This window comes from Diorhabda sublineata, chromosome 4, assembly GCF_026230105.1.
Source record: "Diorhabda sublineata isolate icDioSubl1.1 chromosome 4, icDioSubl1.1, whole genome shotgun sequence".
Taxonomy (NCBI): domain Eukaryota; kingdom Metazoa; phylum Arthropoda; class Insecta; order Coleoptera; family Chrysomelidae; genus Diorhabda; species Diorhabda sublineata.
Window position 1 is genome coordinate 3,046,959 of NC_079477.1, and position 23,277 is coordinate 3,070,235.

The window sequence follows — 23,277 nt, forward strand, 5'->3', positions numbered from 1 at the left end:
TGGATAATTTGAGTCCTAAAGGATATCAGGAAAAACATTTTTGAAGAAAATGCATAATCTGTTTTCTAAATGATATCCGGAAATAAAAAGTTTGTAAAAAAATAAGTAATTCGTTTCATAAATTATATTAGGGTTTAAAATTTGAAAGAAAATTTATGAAAAATCAATAATCTGATCTAAAGGATATCAGGGAATAAAATTTTCAAAGAAATGGATAATTTGAGTCCTAAAGGATATCAGGAAAAACATTTTTGAAGAAAATGCATAATCTGTTTTCTAAATGATATCCGGAAATAAAAAGTTTGTAAAAAAATAAGTAATTCGTTTCATAAATTATATTAGGGTTTAAAATTTGAAAGAAAATTCATGAAAAATCAATAATCTGATTCCTAAAGGATATTAGGGAATAAAATTTACATAGAAATGGATAATGTGAGTCCTAAAGGATATCAGGAAAAACATTTTTGAAGAAAATGCATAATCTGTTTTCTAAATGATATCAGGAAATAAAAATTTTGTAAAAAAATAAGTAATTCGTTTCATAAATTATATTAGGGTTTAAAATTTGGAAGAAAATTCATGAAAAATCAATAATCTGATTCCTAAAGGATATTAGGGAATAAAATTTACATAGAAATGGATAATGTGAGTCCTAAAGGATATCAGGAAAAACATTTTTGAAGAAAATGCATAATCTGTTTTCTAAATGATATCAGGAAATAAAAATTTTGTAAAAAAATAAATAATTCGTTTCATAAATTATATTAGGGTTTAAAATTTGAAAGAAAATTTATGAAAAATCAATAATCTGATTCCTAAAGGATATCAGGGAATAAAATTTTCAAAGAAATGGATAATTTGAGTCCTAAAGGATATCAGGAAAAACATTTTTGAAGAAAATGCATAATCTGTTTTCTAAATGATATCCGGAAATAAAAAGTTTGTAAAAAAATAAGTAATTCGTTTCATAAATTATATTAGGGTTTAAAATTTGAAAGAAAATTTATGAAAAATCGATAATCTGATTCCTAAAGGATATTAGGGAATAAAATTTACATAGAAATGGATAATGTGAGTCCTAAAGGATATCAGGAAATACATTTTTGAAGAAAATGCATAATCTGTTTTCTAAATGATATCAGGAAATAAAAAGTTTGTAAAAAAATACGTAATTCGTTTCATAAATTATATTAGGGTTTAAAATTTGAAAGAAAATTTATGAAAAATCAATAATCTGATTCCTAAAGGATATCAGGGAATAAAATTTTCAAAGAAATGGATAATTTGAGTCCTAAAGGATATCAGGAAAAACATTTTTGAAGAAAATGCATAATCTGTTTTCTAAATGATATCCGGAAATAAAAAGTTTGTAAAAAAATAAGTAATTCGTTTCATAAATTATATTAGGGTTTAAAATTTGAAAGAAAATTCATGAAAAATCAATAATCTGATTCCTAAAGGATATTAGGGAATAAAATTTACATAGAAATGGATAATGTGAGTCCTAAAGGATATCAGGAAAAACATTTTTGAAGAAAATGCATAATCTGTTTTCTAAATGATATCAGGAAATAAAAAGTTTGTAAAAAAATAAGTAATTCGTTTCATAAATTATATTAGGGTTTGAAATTTGAAAGAAAATTTATGAAAAATCGATAATCTGATTCCTAAAGGATATCAGGGATTAAAATTTAGATAGAAATGGATAATTTGAGTCCTAAAGGATATCAGGGAATAAAAATTTCCAAGAAATCGAATAATTTGATTTATTAAGGATATCAGAGACACGAAATTTGAAAGAAAATGAATAATTTGATTCATGAAGGAAATCATGAAATCTAAAATTGGATAATTGGACAATTTGTTTCGTAAAAGATATTAGGGACTAAAAGAAATAAATAAGGGATATTGAGATAGCTCCAACACCAACATAAATTGGAATATGGAGGATTGAAACAGAATTCATCCTACGAACACATTATAATGAGTGATTTCTTTGGCAGATTCGGTTGATATATAATAGGATATTCACTAGAACTGAATGAATTCGAAACTACACCTACAGTAACATTGGATGGAGTATTAACAAAATAATTTTGAAAATAATTGTTGGATACTCACTTAATCTGGATAATTTGAACGCGTCTGCAGTATTAATAACATCAACATAAGCTTGGAATTCAAATTTTCTGCTCGAAATATTTTGATTATGCTGAAGCATAGCAAATTTGAATGCTGTTTGTACATCATCAGTACCTTGTTCAAAAATTGCACCTAGAAAATCAAGTTGTTTACACCAGTGACAAAGAAGATTTCATCAATACTCAATATTTAAGATCTGAATAGGATACAATTCAAGCAATAATTCAATATATGGCTCATAATATGAATCAATGATTCGAATAATAAAAGTTCTAAGACAGAAAACTATTTAAAACATCGCCATTCCTGCAGGTAATAAGTTCGTATTATATTTTGTACATGGAATCTGAAAGAAGATAAAACTAAACTAAATAAAAAGAGTTCTTTCCTAATAGGACCCTAGGGACATTGAACAAATACAAGTTACACTCAGAAAAGTAGTATCGTAGACGTAGAAAGAATATTTAAAAGAAAAAAAAGGAATGCTAATAACACTGGCTGTCCTTTTTGGTTATTTTTCATCTTTTCTTCAATTATTTCTAAATCACATACTAATTTTTGTTCTAAACATAATTGTAAAGCATAAAACATCAAGATACGATCATCAAGACGTTTCAGAAAAACTTAATTATTCAATAAATCGTTTTGTAAAATCACTAAGTACGGTGCAGATTTGAAAGTTTTTGTAAAGTACAAAAAGAACGTAGCAAAAAGCACAAAAATCGCCCCCAGATAAAAAACTTTGAATTAAAACTGTGTAGTAAACAAAACAAAAACAACAGCCAGTGAAGTTATTAACATAACCTCTAAATGGTAAACTTTATTAATTTTTGATAATCTTGCAAGGCTAAATTCAATTTTTGCATTCACGGCAAACTGCATACGCCATGACGATGTTTATTTTTCAATGTATAACCAATTTTGACCCTTGAAATCCCTAAAGAGAAGTAATCTAACGATTCAAAACAACTACGATTCCAACACTAACTAAAAACAAATAAGAAAACCAAAAATATTCACATTTTTCAGATTGAAAAGGTTGTTGATAGATTATGAGTCACTACAACTAATGAACTGGCCTCTAATTTTGTAAAAGATTGTAAATGATGATATAAACTATCCAATTATTAATTTCTTCATCCAGATCTTCAGCGGACGTGATTCTACGTTATGCTTTTTTTTTGTCCAGGGGAAATCCAAGTTTACATAACAAACTTCAGCTTTTTTAGGCTGTTCCCCACTCAAGACAATGTCAAATTTCAACCTAGAACCTATCAACCTATCAACAAGGGCAGAAATCGTATAGGTATTGAATCTCTGGATTAAGAATGGAATTTAATAGAATTTGGACTTTCCAGTTTCTTCACATCTGGTGATGACCTTCTGGAACTGTGAGATTTGTGGATGTGTAGCTATAGCAAAGCGGAATAAGAGTTGAAGAGCTCTAGAGCTCTATTTTCCGTAATAGAGCAAGGATCTTGTACATATTGTTCACCAGATAACGCGACAGAACATACAAACAAGACATTCGTGTACAGAGCTTCAAGTCAAAGTTGTTCGAAATGTTATAGACAGTTTTGAGAACACACTAGAAAATAATGGGAAGAAGAATTTGAAATATTCAAGAAAATGCAAAAAACTTGTTGTACCCTCACGATTGTACTTGATTTAGAGTTTTCAGGAAATGAATTCGCCTCCACTAGGTTCAATATAAGTTAATCGAGAATCAGCTTAAAAACTGTGCAGCTTTGAAATATAGAGCGTGATAAGTTTCTTAAAAGAGAAATGAAAAGCTCAAAAAATCATGAAATAGAGATTAAAACAACTATTTGTTTATCAAACTTCTCTCAGTGTATCATGGTATTTGAAGGGAGTAACTTTTTTTGCATGAAAACTAAAGTGAAGAACTCAAAAATTCAGATAATAAAAATTAAAACTATTTGTTTACTGAACTTTTCTCAGTGTAGCGTGTAAGTTAAACGCGCTTAAATGTGGTAGTTCGATAGTAGTTTCCATGATTTGCAAACAAACGTATAACTTACCCAAAGGTACTTTCTCAGCAGAAGCCAAAATTCCACTAAAAAACGTGACAAAAACAACGGCAAGGCCCAAATTCGATGCGCCCATAACGTCTCGTTACTGCTGCAGCCTCTGGACCGATTCTCATAACAAAGAGACGCTGGGCGTTGTGGCGCCTGCGTCTTCCTAATACCCTTTTCCCTTTTTTTCAACCTTAGATTAAATAAATCTCTATTTTTTTTATTTTTCCATGCTTTTTCTTTTCTACAGGAAATATGGAAATGTAAAAATTGAGTGTTATTACTAATATTTTATATCGGATTGTCATATATTACTAAGAATGTTTCTGTGATTGAAAAATCTGAGAATATACAGGGTCATCGCTTTTTTGTGTTATATTTTCTAATCAACGCTGATATAAGCTTATCAAAGTTCGAAGCAAAAAAAAGGAAGGAAGAATTGATTTAAAAAGGAAGTAAATATCCCCTTTGCATCATTTTTGTGTTCATAATAGTTCAGAATCACGTAATAGTCCAGTCAATAAAAGTTTAAAAACCGATCAAGCCGATCTTTATTTAATTTCTAATTGGTAGATCCCAGCTTTAGAGTTATAGATAAAAGAGAGTGGAGTAGCTCCCGAAAATGTCCCTAGAGTTCCAGAAATCTGTTTTTGCCAATATCTTAGAAAATTAGTCAATTGTCTACCAAAGTTGTATACAAAATTTTGGACAAAGATGTGTTAAAAAATGCATAATTTTAATACTTGAAGACATATTATAGATGGCGCTGTTATGTTCCTTCGAACCATAATTGAAAAATCTCATGAAAGAGCAAGTTCTGAATGGTTAAGTTAGGTTAGATTATAGGGGTTGTAAATGTGATTTTTGCCTGAAGATAAGGGTTCGAAATACTTTCATCGGCCGAGAAAATCTTGAGTGTTATAAGATTGAGGTGGGGAATTAGTTTTTGCCACGCGTTCTAAGGGTTTCTAAAGGAAATTATAATGTTTTAGGAAATCGAGACATTCCTTCAGCTTTAATTGTCAAATTGTTGCATAATTTCGGTACTCACAATGCTAAATTACATTTTCCTTGCTCAATTCATCTTCACTCTCTTCTTTCAGCTTTATGTCTCGCTCTATTTCCTGAGAAAAGAAAAATTAAATTGCTATCGAGAAGGAGACTGTGTAAGCTTTTCATTTAATTCCAGTTTTACCTAACCTAACCTAACCTAACCTAACCAGACACTGTGTGAAGTTGACTCTTGTCTTCTTTGCAGTCTCGGCAATATGACTAAATTAGTTAGTTTTAAGGATTGTTCATAATAAAACACAATTTTATTTCACTTAATATTTATTGAACTGCAAAAATCAAACAAAACTTTTATAAAAATGATTTCGAATTAAGATCATATGGTTAGATTAGAGCTATAGTAACATTAGTTTTTGAAAAAACAAATATGTATAAGTAGATTTGTCCTTTTTTTCGTTGTCTGTAGTGTTCCTTGTATAAATAATTGAATATTATAATAAATAATTACAGTACAACGCGTCTGGAGTATTACAATTTCATTATTTAACTTATTTATATATCAAATTCAATTATTTACTCCCAGTATACATAAAATAAAGTATCAGATCTTTACAAGTTTCTCTAAGAAAAGTCACATTTCAATATCCTAAAAAAATCGTATCGCCATCTATCAGTCTTTAGGTAAAGCGCTGTCGCTTTTTCCTCTAGCGTATAATCGTAGATTTGAAGTTCTCGTACCGAGCATACGTTCTAATAACGAGTGTTTAGATTTTCTACGAGATGCCAGCACTGACCTACAGAGCTCTTGAAATACCACGGCCACCGGCGCGACCATCTCCGCCGCAGCTACTTCCGAAAAACCACATTCGAAGTTTCTCGCCAAGATGGCGCCCTCTTCCGCGCTGACCTCCCTTAAATGAACCTAGAATATAAATAAAATATCAACACTTTATATTTTTTTATATCAAAAAGTAATTGTTAGTGTTGTATTTGTTTTTGTACGTAATTTCGTTATTAGAGAAAATGGAGTTTATAAGTCTATTGAACAAATCGTTTTGAAATTTTTTCTACGCCCATGTCTGTAAACGTCAAAAATCGCATTGTCAACATTCCTTGTAAATGTCATTTAACAATAACATACACGTACGTTTTGAGAAAAAACTTAAAACTTCTTGGTTTAATTAAATTACAATCAAATTTTTATTTACGTAAAACTTTATTTGGTCTATTTACACAAATTTAGTCAATAAAAAAACTTTTAGCACTAGCGAGATATATTTAGGATTGAAATAGTGATGCCCCTAAATGTAGGCAGCACATTATGCAATTTCTTAAAAAATAGGACACGTTTTCGTAAGTAGCATGCATGAATGGGCGTAGAAAAAGTATAGTACGTTACACGAGTTGTCAGCCCATTACACACTCGTGCATAAAATGTTCCGAAACGAAAAGGTACCCCGAGTACATAATACAACTCAAAACGAATTCATTCAAGAGTATTACCTGGAATTTAGTACCTAATCCACTTTGTAGAATTGGAATATCCGTAAATTAAATTTCTTAAACCTTCAAATTGTATTCTAACATTAGGTAATTTGTAAAATTACATAATGTACACTTGTAATTGGTTAGGTTAGGTTAGTTTAGGTTAGGTTAGTCAAATAAAACAACAGAATATGATTTGTGGAAGAGATCTCTTATAGATACAAAATGTAATACTTTTATTATATGTTTAGAATGTAAAATAATTTTTACTGAAATATATTTTATTTTTGTTTTTCATTTCATAATGAAAATCCTCCGTCACGAGTTGTCTAATCTTCATGACAATCACGATCACGAGTTGATTTTAACAGAAGTTAAAATTTTACGAGTTGGAGCACGCCCATTATATAACACTCAGATTTGATTTATTTGCCTTGAAGTTGCAACAGTTCTAAACTGTTAGTATTAACCAAGCTTTTCTTGCCATTCATACACGTGATTTTTTTTCTTCCTGAATAATTGTTGTTTTGAATATAGACATAGCCCGATCTAATCCCATGACTAGAGAAGTCATTGCAGAAACGTTTGGGGTAACGAAGTCTACCAGGAGACTGGTAGCTACCATCGGAGGGCTGATTTGATCTATACCACTCAGTCGATCGAGACAGAGCGTGGATATGATGAGAACAGCGATCTACTCCTCGCCAATCAAGGCAAATGTGGACCTTAAAAACCTAACCTAACTAATTAACTTTTCAGTTGAAACCACTGATTGGTTATTTGGCTGCTTACTGGAACGTATGCAAACCTAGAGACTTGGAAAATGGTTAAACACCTTTCTCCTTTATTGCTTATGAAATATTTTGACAGCTTTTTTGACATTAAAGCGGTTCACAGAATGAACGCGAGCATGACGCACTCTAGACCTTATAAATGACAAAAATAGTTCAACTTGATGAGAAACTATGATGACAGATACAACGATCACGCTTGTACGCGTTTTTCACGTCGAAATTAACCAGCTTTCTACTTTTTACGCGCTGAACGTCAAAAACATAACCTCACTTCTCTTATAACCTTATAAAACAATTTTCAACATTCATGAACGTCTAGAGCGCGTCAAGTTCGCGTTCATTCTGCGCAAGGCTTAAAAGACCACAACAGACGTATTAAAGGCTTCAATGAAAAGTTTTAAGAATAAAAAAACATTACTAGACGTTTTGTAAACACCTCATTGTATATGTATACTCTACTACTATACTAAGTTAGTAATTCTTTACTTACCATATCATTTTTATTACCAACAATGTACACGGGAATGTCAGATTCTGCGATTAAGGATCCAACTCGTTTCAAATAATTTAAAGAACGTCTGTCTGTGATTGAGTAAACCAAAAGAAGACCATCCGCCCAATTTATTGTATCCGAAGATGGAAGTTCATCGTCATTCTAAACAAAAAACATTAAATTAATTTTGTTCAAATATTTATATTGTTAATTACTCAACAGACATCGATTTCGATAAATTTGTGAAACTATGACGGATTTTTTGATCAAAAGCTAAATTATGTACAATATCGGCTTTACTGAAATTTTTTTTAGTCGAGCAAGCGAAATTATCGCTACTAGAGCGCAGATGATACCGTGGTAGTGTCCAGTAGCCTACCAGAACTTCATGGAGGTTATTGTAGAATATAGTGAGCAATTCGGCCAAGACCAAACTCTTGGTATTCTCAAAAATGCAGGAAAAACGCCACCCTAAGACTTCATGAAGAGATCATTGAACAAGTGTCATACCTGGGCACGCTCGTCAACCAGCAATGCGACCAAAAACTCGAAATCAGATCAAGAATTGAGCAAGCGCGGAAAACTCTGAACAACATGAGGATACTTCTGGTAAACCGCAACCTCAACCTGGAACTTCGGACCAGAATGCTTCGCTATTACATCTTTCCTGTTCTGCTGTACGGATGCGAAAGTTGGACCACAGAAAAGAAATTGATGCGTTCGAAATGTCGAATGCTGCGGATATCTTGGACGGAACTTAAGACAAACGTAGAGGTTCTACGAGGCGTGCGAGATTCTCCGTCTGGTAATAAAAGGGAAGATCGAAGGAAAACGGTCGTTCGGCCGTAAACTAAATTCATGGCTGGAAGACTTGCGCAGATGGTTCGGACAGACGTCTACAGAAATGTTCAGAGCTGCGGTTTCTCGTGCGGCAATAGCCATTCGGATCGGCAACTTCCAAAGGAAAACGGCGTCGTAAGAAGAAAATTTGAAAATTCCTACACCTCAATTTAAAAATTTTGTAAAGCTTTGATTCATTTTCTTTCAAGTCTCTTTTGGCTTATTGACGATGTGGTACGTTTTTATAATAAATAGTATGGAGTGCGATAATTATAAAAAACAGTTTTGGTAGTGGAAAATGTGAAAGAAAAAATTGAAATCGGGGTTGAGGAGGAGCTTACAGTAAAAGTTTGTAGATTCCAATACCTAGGAATTATGTTCGAAGAAAAAGGATCAGGGTCATTCACGGGAACTGGATGTTTTGAAGTGGATTGTACACGGGCGCTCTTGGTGGTTATTGAGATGGAGCCGTGGCCGTTAAACCAACGCTTGTACGCCTATGATAGTTTTGTGCGAAATGACGAATCCGTAACTGCTGCTCAGCGAGGATTTCCGCCGTCAGTTTAATATCCGTCGTAATGCAAGTGTCCCTTTTCGTAACACAATATTGCGATGGGTAAACAACCTTCGAACAAGTGGATCAATATTGAAGAAAAAACCACCGGGCCCCCAACGAACTGCTAGCACTCCGGAGGACATTGAACGAGTAAGGGAAGCCTTTGTGAGAAGCCCACTCCGCTCTATTCAGAGGCATTCAGCGGCACTTCAAAGTACGGTACATCCTTACAAGATAGCCGTCCTGCAGCAGACAAATGTTTACCTTTTTTGAAAAAAATGAAAATTTGATATTGTTAATGAGTGACGAAGCGTGTGTACAAGAATAAGCCGCGTACTTTGGAGAACCTAAAGATCGGAATTCGTCGACACGTCACCCACATTGATGTAGACATGCTGTAAAGAATTGAGGCCAGTTTCCGTCAAAGGCTACAACAATGTATTGTCCAAAATGGACATAATTTTTCGTAAGTAAGTAACAAATGCTATGATTTAACGAGTGTTTCTGTACCAATAAAGTAGAGTAAATATTCAATTTTTTATGATTATTTTAAAAACATCCGGTTCTTATGAATGACACTGTAGAATAGAGGAAGCGACCAAAGTATTAAGCAAGAGATCCATGGACAAAAAAAGAAATCTTGTGCCAAAGATCAATTCTCACATAGTGCTTGAATCTGGAGTATTGACAAAAAGATAATAGAAAAGTAGAAGGAGTAACTAGAAATCACAGACGCAAAAACTCGCATCTTAGAAAAGATTTAGAAGTAGAACCCATAGAAAAATTCATAGAAAAGCGATGATGAGGCAACCTACAAACGTTGGATAACACAGTGCCGGTTAGAAAAATATAGGGAAGTAAAATGCCAGACAAAAGAAAGGAAGACAACACGGGACAACACACAAGAAGGGTAGGTCGTGGATTGTAGTGAAAAATTTGACGCAAGATTGAAAGGAATGGAAACTTTTCACAAGAATTAACCAAATAGTAAAATTAACACCCTCGAGCCCTATAGGGTAATGACGGAATCCCATCTAACAGTTTCGTATGGGAGTTTCGAAGTCTTAGTTTGATGCAGGATAAAAATTATGAAGAACTCTGGCGTTAGGAATGGAAAAACGTGATAAAACTGTCTTCTTCATAATTCTACGTGCCATTTTAAGTGAATTAGTGTTTTCAGATATTGCTAACTGTAGGAAGCGATGTTGAGATCCCTTGCAGTTTTATCTCGTTTCGTCAATTCTGTATTCTCAAGAAATGTTGATGTTTATTGAAAAAATTGGGCTAATATCCTGAAGTGTGAATTGATTTATTCATTGTTTTAACTAATAAAGACAAGGAAAGTTATTTTGGTTATTGTTTACAATGTTAAAATCGTTTCTGGGTACTTTAAACTTTAAAAATATTTACATTTTGCCACTTGAGCGTTCAATTTAAAACACGAAACCATAAGCGTCGATATAAAACTAATATTTTGACTATTCAATTCAATTATAATTTTTGGTTTATTATGTAGAACTTTCGTATTATCGGAAAGAAATATCATACAAAGGTTTGCTTCATTAACTAATACTATCTTTGAAAAAATACCATATCCAACAATTTTTTCAGTGGTGTAAATGGCGTTGTAATTCGTTGATTTGGACTTTTGCTCCTAAGCATCTTCATTCTGGCCCCAAGATTGGGCTACTTATCAGTTATCATCTTTAACGAAGGTTTTGAAGGTGTTTTAAAAGTAATGTTGGTTATGGGATGCCCCATTGGCCGCGAACCCCATACTTATGTTGACAAACGTGTAAGTGATGTCGTTAAACAAGCTTGGATCGACTCAAGAGCTGAACAATCTGCTTCAAAAGAGTTTCAAGAGGAAGAGGAAGGAATACTTTATGGACCAGACATCGCCGATTGAGGGTAAGTTGGTATTTTCATAGTTTTAAATGGACTTGAAACTTTGAAACGCGTTTTCCTCAAAACTGTCTTTTTCAAACTTTCCTCCATCGTATCTCGAAAACGGCTTGATCGAATGACTCAACACTCAACACACGTAAACGCATGGAAATGCAATTTTTTGTACATTCATTTGATAATAGTCCATTTCATGCGTTTTGGCTTACAGATTTGAACCCCGTTTTTTTGTTTCAGCTAAGCCAATCAGCCGGAATCGTTGAGGAAGTACCAGCTCATTTTTTCGAGGCGGGGGTGTTCACAACGCTGTAACTCAAGTTCAATAAATGATAACAAACTTAAAGCTCTATCCATTTACTGGTCGTTGAAAAACAAATCCTAAGAAATCCCTAAAAAACAGGCTCTCACATGGGATGAACCCCTTAACTGTTTTTTCACGTGACAATGATCTTGTAGAATCGAATTCAAAGCTGCGGATTCAACACCCAGAATTACCTCAACCGCTCAACAGGTGCGTCTTGGACCTTCTTGGATAATATGTGTTACTTTCCCAATGTAAGTAATTGAAAAAAAAAACTTTTCACTCGCTCTTTCGTTATTTTGGAGTCAGTATATGATGGTTGCTACATAAGTTTTGAGATATGGCAACACTGATTTGAATATGTCAACTTTGACATTGACAACATAAAGTTTGACACTTTTAATGGTGAACGTACTCAGAACGTGTTGTCATACGAGTGTTATTTGAGTTGTTCATAGATACTTGAAATATTCATCAAGATACGCAGTATTCGACTTTGTATCGTTCATGAAAGACGCTACAGACATTCTAAAATAGTCCCAACTTCAAAAATGATGAAATAGAATGCGCCCTGACCTTGTATTATTTTTGAAATAACATAAAACCAAATACTTCCTTCGGTAGTAGTTTTTTTTGTAGATTTTCGTGATTCGATTATTATTTTTGGAGACGTTCCACCTCTGCACAAATCATAAATCCGTAGTATAACAATATTTTTATGAAACGATAAAAAATAAGCTACTGACTGGATAAAATTCCGTTTCTAGGAAGTTTACAATTCTAACTACGTTGAAAAATAAACGACGGTATTGGAAACGAAGTTATGTGCAGTAAAAAATAACAAATAATTGTGTGTAGATAAACTTTCGGAATAAATAAAATTTGTAAATCTCAAATTGATACAAATTCTATATTTTTTATGATTATCATAAGTTATAAATCAGTGAGTCAATTAAAGTGTCATAAATTATTTATTAACCGAATGAGGTAATCGGCAGATTTCTAGGATTTGTAGGGATGTTTTGTTTTTTTCTGTTGGCATGTCAACTTTTATATTGTGATTAGAAAAAACTTTCTTGATACGTGACAGGGATACCATTTACAGAAGAGATAAGGAATCTGAAGAATTTTTATACTAATTCACACCAAGATTAGTTCTGTTTAATATTATGCAAAAAAAACTTAAATCCTAACAATCACAATTACATTGTTTAACGCGCGTTTCAATAACCAAGTTGTCGTCTTCAGAGACTGAAGGTAAACTAAAACCCAACGACTTAACTGACCTGTTTTATACTAAATTTTCCCACCATAAACCTTCTCCCGCGCAAATGAATTCCTTGGCGGGAATCTCCACATTTATTCCTTGACTACTAAACTATAGAGTAAGGCTGTAAGGAATTTGGTCCTTCGTTCCTATTTAAACTACTCTTACCGGATTTTTGGTCTGTCCATATTTCAAATGACCTACATGCTCTTTAAACCGGACAATAACGGATCTCTTAGTCTGCCCGATATACTTCTCGTCAAAACCACCACAACTAATTACATATAAATCACTCTTACAAATTTGGTATTTTATTCTTAAGATTACTAAATAATTATTTCAATGTATTGTTGGATTTATAAACCAATTTAAAATCCACTCTGCTAAAAATTCCTTCCAATCCTTTTCTATAAACAGGATTGAGATGTATCAGATTCATTTTAGTTTACCTTCAGTATCTGAAGACTATAACGTGGTTATCGAAACGCGCGTCAGATTGTAATTGAATTTTCTACAACTTTTGTTTGAAAAATATTTTCATACGGTGAATCGTTTCTGAGATACAGGGCACCGCGCGCGCGGTTAGAATATCGTTTGAAATCAACCGGTAGTCCAGATCAAAATAATGTTATGAGAGGAGTTTTAACATGTCAAATGAACAAGTTTAAAAGACTTTATGGCTGGGTAACGCAGGGAATGTTTATATAACCTCCAAAATAAGAAAAGTGTTCAGACAGTATGCTAGTAAAAAAATCGTCATGTGCGTTAACAGCAATCAGCTTGTGGGAGACTAACTGAACTGGACCGGGTTCGATGAACACGTTTTTACATGAGTTCAATGCAGATGATACATTTTTTTGATATCGAAATCTCATTACCAGAAAGTGGCGCCAACTAACATCTATTTAAATCTACAGTTTAAAAATTAGTGGATAACGTACATCGCTTCTAGAATGCAACTGCACCTTCCAGACTATATTCCAAACATTTGTGTACGAATTTTACAGCACCTGTTACACCTCAAATAAAACAAATCAGTGTTTCGATGATAGAATAAGAGCTTTTTGTATAACTCACCTTTGGACACGTGTCTAGTATCTCATATAGAACGGGTTCATTGTCCACCACAACTTCATGTTTATATCTAGTTTCTGAAAAAAGGATACACAGTAAAAATTATATAATACTGATGTATGTTTTATTGAAAAAAACTTTTAGGATAACAAAGCAGCTCTACTAGTAAGGAATAGACAATTATTCATAAGTATAAAACATAATTTCAAATGAATATCCAAGGCCGAAAAATTATCTGGATCAGATCAGATCAAACGAAAATAAAAAGGGAGAATAGGCACTACCTATTAGAGATCCTGCTATCCAAGGATCGGAAGGATCTAGACTGAAGACAGTTTTAGCAAATAGATTAATTCTTTCAAGTCGTTTTAGTTGTAATAGGATGGCATCACTCTGAAGAAGTATTCTATTAAACCTTTGGAATTCATTGATATTATTTGCAATTTTATTTATAGAAAAAATGTTTTTTTGGCGAAACAATCGTTGATTAACCCTAATGATGAATTTGGGAACGATTATTTACGAAATTGTGATGAGAAACATGTTGGACAAACTAGGATATCTATTAACGTGAGATTTAAGGAGCACCTTGTTCATTTAGAATAGGGAAAGACCGAAAAATCAGCTGGATCACGACCAATAGGGAAGACGAAAATAAAAAAACAAAGGGAGAATAGGCACTACCTATTAGAGATCCTGTCATCCAAGGATCGGAAGGATCTCGATTGAAGACAGCTTTAGCAAATTCATTGATTTTATTTGCAATTTTATTTATAGAAAAAATGTTTTTTTGGCGAAACAATCGTTAATTAACCCTAATGATGAATTTGGGAACGATTATTTACGAAATTGTGATGAGAAACATGTTGGACAAACTAGCATATCTATTAATGTGCGGTTTAAGGAACACCTTGTTCATTTCGAATAGGAAAAGGCCGAAGAATCAGCTGGATCGCGACTAATAGGAAAGACAAAAATAAGAAAAAATAAAACGAAGAGAGAATAAGCACTATCTATTAAAGATCCTGCTATCCAAGGATCGGAAAGATTTCGATTGAAGACAGTTTTAGCAAATAGATTAATTCTTTCAAGTCGTTTTAGTTGTAATAGGATGGCTTCACCCTGAAGAAGTATTCTATTAAACCTTTGGAATTCATTGATTTTATTTGCAATTTTATTTATAGAAAAAATGTTTTTTTGGCGAAACAATCGTTAATTAACCCTAATGATGAATTTGGGAACGATTATTTACGAAATTGTGATGAGAAACATGTTGGACAAACTAGGATATCTATTAACGTGAGATTTAAGGAGCACCTTGTTCATTTAGAATAGGGAAAGACCGAAAAATCAGCTGGATCACGACCAATAGGGGAGACGAAAATAAAAAAACAAAGGGAGAATAGGCACTACCTATTAGAGATCCTGTCATCCAAGGATCGGAAGGATCTCGATTGAAGACAGCTTTAGCAAATTCATTGATTTTATTTGCAATTTTATTTATAGAAAAAATGTTTTTTTGGCGAAACAATCGTTAATTAACCCTAATGATGAATTTGGGAACGATTATTTACGAAATTGTGATGAGAAACATGTTGGACAAACTAGGATATCTATTAACGTGAGATTTAAGGAGCACCTTGTTCATTTAGAATAGGGAAAGACCGAAAAATCAGCTGGATCACGACCAATAGGGGAGACGAAAATAAAAAAACAAAGGGAGAATAGGCACTACCTATTAGAGATCCTGTCATCCAAGGATCGGAAGGATCTCGATTGAAGACAGCTTTAGCAAATTCATTGATTTTATTTGCAATTTTATTTATAGAAAAAATGTTTTTTTGGCGAAACAATCGTTAATTAACCCTAATGATGAATTTGGGAACGATTATTTACGAAATTGTGATGAGAAACATGTTGGACAAACTAGCATATCTATTAATGTGCGGTTTAAGGAACACCTTGTTCATTTCGAATAGGAAAAGGCCGAAGAATCAGCTGGATCGCGACTAATAGGAAAGACAAAAATAAGAAAAAATAAAACGAAGAGAGAATAAGCACTATCTATTAAAGATCCTGCTATCCAAGGATCGGAAAGATTTCGATTGAAGACAGTTTTAGCAAATAGATTAATTCTTTCAAGTCGTTTTAGTTGTAATAGGATGGCTTCACCCTGAAGAAGTATTCTATTAAACCTTTGGAATTCATTGATTTTATTTGCAATTTTATTTATAGAAAAAATGTTTTTTTGGCGAAACAATCGTTAATTAACCCTAATGATGAATTTGGGAACGATTATTTACGAAATTGTGATGAGAAACATGTTGGACAAACTAGGATATCTATTAACGTGAGATTTAAGGAGCACCTTGTTCATTTAGAATAGGGAAAGACCGAAAAATCAGCTGGATCACGACCAATAGGGGAGACGAAAATAAAAAAACAAAGGGAGAATAGGCACTACCTATTAGAGATCCTGTCATCCAAGGATCGGAAGGATCTCGATTGAAGACAGCTTTAGCAAATTCATTGATTTTATTTGCAATTTTATTTATAGAAAAAATGTTTTTTTTGCGAAACAATCGTTAATTAACCCTAATGATGAATTTGGGAACGATTATTTACGAAATTGTGATGAGAAACATGTTGGACAAACTAGCATATCTATTAATGTGCGGTTTAAGGAACACCTTGTTCATTTCGAATAGGAAAAGGCCGAAGAATCAGCTGGATCACGACTAATAGGAAAGACAAAAATAAGAAAAAATAAAACGAAGAGAGAATAGGCACTATCTATTAAAGATCCTGCTATCCAAGCATCGGAAAGATTTCGATTGAAGACAGTTTTAGCAAATAGATTAATTCTTTCAAGTCGTTTTAGTTGTAATAGGATGGCGTCATCCTGAAGAAGTATTCTATTTAACCTTTGGAATTCATTGGTTTTATTTTCAATTTTATTTATAGAAAATATGTTTTTTTGGCGAAACAATCGTTAATTAATACTAATGATAAATTTGGGAACGATTATTTACGAAATTGTTATGGGAAACATGTTGGACAAACTAGGATATCTGTTAATGTGCGGTTTAAGGTTCATTTAAAATAGGGAAAGAACATTTGGGTATAAATGATATTTCCAACAAACTTATTGAATGATTCGCATATGAAATTAGAAGTAAAAGAAGCTATTTAATCGAAAAAAGTCCCACTCCTAAAAATTGTATCTCCATTTTCTATACTTATTAATAAAACAAAGTCATGGTGACTTACAGTTTTATTAATTTACTCAGTTGTTATTTCTTTGATGTTTTTGATGTCGTTAACGTCACAAACAAACTATTTTAAAATAGAACATATTGTATATTAGCTTACCTGCCTGATGATCGTATTCTCCTATGTACCGCCTCGTCAAAAATCTTACCGATAGTGCTGAAAATAAAACAAAGTATTTTTAGTTTCATGAAATTCACGGACAACTTACGTATTACATAATCTGTTAGGAAACACTTTGTTTATTCCATTCGATTAATAATGGAATAACCGAAATTGACATTTTCCGGCCTATATTTTGAGGTTATAAATATTTAAAACTAGCTGCCAACACTCAATTTGCTATTTTTGTATATAGAGCTTTCAAAATTTCATAATACCTGCTTCATATCAAAATCTATTACTATCACTAATTTTATTGTCAATTCAATATTTTGAGAATTAGATATTTATTAAGAACGCATCTGTTTAAAATCAATTTGTACTGATTTGAACTTAATAGAATGTTCTGTAATTCACTACAGAATACGAAAAAAGAGGTCAATTGAAACGTTTTGGTTTCTGGAACATTTCAAAGTGTTTATGTGCATCTAGCTCATTAAATATTATATTTGAACAATAAATGATTGATATTATTCTTAATTGTACAGAGTATTTCTAAAAACACTCTGTATACAGAGAGAAAAAGGCTTTATTGTCAAAAAATTGTCACAATTTGTAGACAAAAGCTTTCAGAAACTAAAAAATAACTAAAGATAAAACAAATAAAATAAAATTTCAATATTACGGAATGTAGTATTGTCAGGATCAGCAGGTTTTTTTTGGGCGAAATTTGAAAGTTGAGAAAGTCATAAGTCGAGGGACCTACAGAATTCAAAAGAAACTATACACATATTTCAAGCTTGGTTAAAGTATTCTTCTCTTTCGTGTAATTTTTGAATCTCTGGAGATATATTTTGAAGGATTCTTTCTTTGAATCGAAGGATTGAATTAGTGCAAGATTGAACTGACCTGAAGGACAAGGTCAGCACCAGAAATAGCAGCTTGAACGGCGGCAGTCGAAGCGGCAGTAGATTGTTGAACAACCGTGTCCAGTAGCTTCTTCTGTTGCTCTTTGAACGCAGCTAGAAACTGTGCGTGTATCTCGTCGCCACTATTTAGTTTAAACAAACACAACAGTGAAATTGGATGAAACTGATTTCTTTGACAGTAGTTTTCAAATTCTGTGTGTGTATGATATAAGTTTCACAAGTTCTTTGATTACTGGTGTCCATTATCTTGAATATAAATATAATAATTTCCTAAAATAATTCCTAAATTTCTACTATAGCGCCAAATTTCAATAATTACTTTCTCTATCCTTCGCCATTATTAATATTTACAAAATAAAATTCTGAAAATCATTTTGTCACGTCTTGTAAGTGTATTTATATATTATTTAGATCGTCCTTAATATTTTACTGCCGGTTCATCACAGAGATAGATTTTTTTTTATTTTCTGATTTGTGGTATGTTGTTGGCAAGACATTTCTAATATTTTTGTGTTGTTTATAAATCTGTCACCAAAACAATCCAATTGAACTTAACACTTTTTTTCATAACGGTAAAAGAGAGAGTGAAAAAAGTTTCTTGACACAATTTTAAAATGACTGACACACTTTTTAACACGATCGGATATTGAAAATATCTGTTTCAATGAAAAAAATCATCAATTTTACGCTCTATATTTATAATTTTAACGAAAAAATATCAGATTTGGATCAATTATAAATCTACTTCAAGTTATGACAAAACAAGTTATTTTATACTTTCGGGGCTCTAGAAAATCGAAAAATCATCTGATTTCGATGATTTTTTTTAAATTTCCTTCTTTACGGAAAAAATTTTGGGAATAAAAAAAATGGAAACTTATATTGGTTTCAGGGCTTTAAATGTTCATGAAAATGCACTCATTCATGTATAATTGTTGATAACTTTTTTCCAAAAAATCAATTGAAGTTCTTATATTTTTTTTCATGATCTACACAAATAAACGAAAAAGAAATTTATACAAAAATGTTGATTTATCATGTTGTCTTCTCTTAAAATCGACCTTTTTTCACATATAATGGTTTTTACCTTTTTTACAGGGCCGCATTAAGCTAGGGGCTTGGGGGGGGGGGCTATAGCCACGGGCCCCAGGTCCAAGAGGGCCCCATCATTTGGAAATCATTCTGTATTTTTTAATGTGTTGTTGCCACAAATCTAAAGTATTCACAAAATAGTATATTTTGTGAATTTTTCCGGGTTTTCGAATTCCTTAAGGGGGCCCCGTCATTATTTTAGCCCCGGGCCTTATAAATCTTAATCCGTTAATCCGGCCCTGCTTTTTTATTGAGTAATCATTAAAGTTATATGAACAAAAACATTCTTGAAATCACTTATTGTAATTAAGTGTACAATATTAAAAGTTAAATTTGAAAAACTGAGAATTTTCACCATTCAAAAAATGGTATCTTACTAAGGTTGACTGTTTAAGTCATAAAATTATATAAAACCATACAGAAAACCGTATGAAATCTTTAAGTGCGATAAAAAATGAAGAAACAAACATTTTTCAATATTTTTTTTCCCAAATTGTTCGTTTTTTTTGTGTAGATTAACAAAAAAATATATGAACTGCGTTTGATGTTTGGAAAAAAGTTTATGATGACATTGAATGTCATAAAACTAGTTGAAATCTACAGGTGAGATGTTTCCCATATTTTTTCTCACAAATTCGCCGTAAAAACGAAGAATTCAAAAAAAAATTCATCAAATTCGGATGATTTTTCGATTTTCTAGAACCAAAAAACGAAGGGTCAGCGAAATTTACCAAAGTTATTTTGGTTTGAAACGATTTAAAATCATTATAGCTACAAGACAATGGACAAAACACTAGAATTAGCTACAGGTATTGAGACATGCAAAGAAACTCTATTAAATCTATCAAGAAAAATCTACGAATATTAACAGAAGTCTTATCGGGGTAGATTGTTCTACGTAGAGGACGAAACCTCTATCAACATTTTCTCAAAGTGCGAGAAACTCCGTTCTTCTTCTACTTTCATGAGTCTTGACTGGTCTCTCTGACGTTGGTGTTCACTATTGGAAAAGCTGCGTGGTCCTCTGCCAATCGAAAAAATTCACCGGCCCTTCTTATGCCAGACCAGTATCGAATACTTCTGAGCAACGGCTCCTCGACTTTGCCTTTAAGTATTAGCTGTAATAATCGATGTTTATCACCTCTCAGATATGATCTTTTCATATTTTGGGGTCGTTATCAGTTGTCTCTTCGTTTGTATCATGCAAGTTCCGTTACGGTTATAATATATAAATAAACGTCTACAGAAACGCGTATCGTCTTTATTGTAGTCAAAAACTGAAGTGCACTGCCCTTCCGTTGTTTTTTGTGTTGTGAGTAAGAATTTTGGATACCCAACATGATTATTTCATTTCAGTATTTTATGAATTGTGATCGTGGAATTTGCGGAAATTCCATAACAGAAGCACTAATTGTAAATTTGCATAGAAATAAAAACAGAACTTAAATTGTGGGTATACCTCGTAGCAAGCAAATTAAAACATAGTGAAGTTTTTAAAAACACGAAAACTGAGACAATGGAGAAGACATAGTGCCACTCATGACACTCATAAAAAAAGCGTGTAAACTAAAACAATGAGGAAGACATAGTCACATTTATAAAAGTACTAAAACTAATATTATGGAGAAGATATAGTGACATTTAAAAAAGCTCGCAAACTAAGACTATAGATTAAATGTAGTGACTTTATTTAAAGCACGATAGCTGAGAAAATGGAGAAGACATAGTGACATTTATAGAAGCTCGAAAACTTAGGAATAGAGAAGACATAGTGACACTTATAAAAGCTTGCAAACCAAGACTCTGGATAAGATATAGTGACATTTATAGAAGCACGAAAACTAAGACAATGGAGAAGATATAGTGATATTTATAGAAGCACGAAAACTTAGGAATAGAGAAGACATAGTGACACTTATAAAAGCTTGCAAACCAAGACTCTGGATAAGATATAGTGACATTTATAAAAGCTCGCAAACTAAGACTATAGATTAAATGTAGTGACTTTATTTAAAGCACAAAAGCTGAGAAAATGGAGAAGATATAGTGCATTTATAGAAGCGTGTGAACTAAAACAATGGAGAAGACATAGTGACATTTATAGAAGCACGAAAACTAACACAATGGAGAAGATATAGTGACATTTATAGAAGCTCGAAAACTTAGGAATAGAGAAGACATAGTGACACTTATAAAAGCTTGCAAACCAAGACTCTGGATAAGATATAGTGACATTTATAGAAGCACGAAAACTAAGACAATGGAGAAGATATAGTGATATTTATAGAAGCACGAAAACTTAGGATTAGAGAAGACATAGTGACACTTATAAAAGCTTGCAAACCAAGACTCTGGATAAGATATAGTGACATTTATAAAAGCTCGCAAACTAAGACTATAGATTAAATGTAGTGACTTTATTTAAAGCACAAAAGCTGAGAAAATGGAGAAGATATAGTGCATTTATAGAAGCGTGTGAACTAAAACAATGGAGAAGACATAGTGACATTTATAGAAGCACGAAAACTAACACAATGGAGAAGATATAGTGACATTTATAGAAGCTCGAAAACTTGGGAATAGAGAAGACATAGTGACACTTATAAAAGCTTGCAAACCAAGACTCTGGATAAGATATAGTGACATTTATAGAAGCACGAAAACTAAGACAATGGAGAAGATATAGTGACATTTATAAAAGTTCGAAAACTAAGACAATGGAGAAGATATAGTGACATTTATAGAAGCACGAAAACTTAGGAATAGAGAAGACATAGTGACACTTATAAAAGCTTGCAAACCAAGACTCTGGATAAGATATAGTGACATTTATAGAAGCGTGTAAACTAAGACAATGGAGAAGACATAGTGACACTTATGAAAGCACGAAAACTAAGACAATGGAGAAGATATAGTGACATTTATAAAAGTTCGAAAACTAAGACAATGGAGAAGATATAGTGACATTTATAGAAGCACGAAAACTTAGGAATAGAGAAGACATAGTGACACTTATAAAAGCTTGCAAACCAAGACTCTGGATAAGATATAGTGACATTTATAGAAGCGTGTAAACTAAGACAATGGAGAAGACATAGTGACACTTATGAAAGCACGAAAACTAAGACAATGGAGAAGATATAGTGACATTTATAAAAGTTCGAAAACTAAGACAATGGAGAAGATATAGTGACATTTATAGAAGCACGAAAACTTAGGAATAGAGAAGACATAGTGACACTTATAAAAGCTTGCAAACCAAGACTCTGGATAAGATATAGTGACATTTATAGAAGCGTGTAAACTAAGACAATGGAGAAGACATAGTGACACTTATGAAAGCACGAAAACTAAGACAATGGAGAAGATATAGTGACATTTATAAAAGTTCGAAAACTAAGACAATGGAGAAGATATAGTGACATTTATAGAAGCACGAAAACTTAGGAATAGAGAAGACATAGTGACACTTATAAAAGCTTGCAAACCAAGACTCTGGATAAGATATAGTGACATTTATAGAAGCGTGTAAACTAAGACAATGGAGAAGACATAGTGACACTTATGAAAGCACGAAAACTAAGACAATGGAGAAGATATAGTGACATTTATAAAAGTTCGAAAACTAAGACAATGGAGAAGATATAGTGACATTTATAGAAGCACGAAAACTTAGGAATAGAGAAGACATAGTGACACTTATAAAAGCTTGCAAACCAAGACTCTGGATAAGATATAGTGACATTTATAGAAGCGTGTAAACTAAGACAATGGAGAAGACATAGTGACACTTATGAAAGCACGAAAACTAAGACAATGGAGAAGATATAGTGACATTTATAGAAGCGTGTAAACTAAAAGAATGGAGAAGATATAGTGACATTTATAAAAGTTCTAAAACTAAGACAATGGAGAAGATATAGTGACAATTATAGAAGCACGAAAACTTAGGAATAGAGAAGATTAAGTGACATTGG

The 23,277-nt window shown here is 32.5% G+C and overlaps 2 protein-coding genes across 3 annotated transcripts in view; both read right to left on the bottom strand.

Moving 5' to 3' along the window:
- Nucleotides 1-4,312, bottom strand: part of LOC130443182 (glutamate receptor 1-like) — a 44,621-nt gene extending 40,309 nt beyond the window's left edge. The window contains exons 1-2 of one of the 2 annotated variants that reach the window (XM_056777690.1): nucleotides 4,185-4,312; nucleotides 2,122-2,274 (exon numbers count right to left, since the gene is read on the bottom strand). In XM_056777690.1, coding sequence (XP_056633668.1) covers nucleotides 2,122-2,274; nucleotides 4,185-4,269 — 238 coding nt within the window. In that variant the 5' untranslated portion in view covers nucleotides 4,270-4,312. The remainder of the gene's footprint in view (nucleotides 1-2,121; nucleotides 2,275-4,184) is intronic. The other variant, XM_056777692.1, reaches the window with a different exon arrangement.
- A 1,183-nt stretch (nucleotides 4,313-5,495) lies between these two features.
- Nucleotides 5,496-23,277, bottom strand: part of LOC130442641 (ras-related and estrogen-regulated growth inhibitor) — a 32,849-nt gene continuing 15,067 nt past the window's right edge. The window contains exons 2-5 of the mRNA XM_056776938.1: nucleotides 17,280-17,336; nucleotides 13,911-13,984; nucleotides 7,962-8,126; nucleotides 5,496-6,114 (exon numbers count right to left, since the gene is read on the bottom strand). Coding sequence (XP_056632916.1) covers nucleotides 5,863-6,114; nucleotides 7,962-8,126; nucleotides 13,911-13,984; nucleotides 17,280-17,336 — 548 coding nt within the window. The 3' untranslated portion in view covers nucleotides 5,496-5,862. The remainder of the gene's footprint in view (nucleotides 6,115-7,961; nucleotides 8,127-13,910; nucleotides 13,985-17,279; nucleotides 17,337-23,277) is intronic.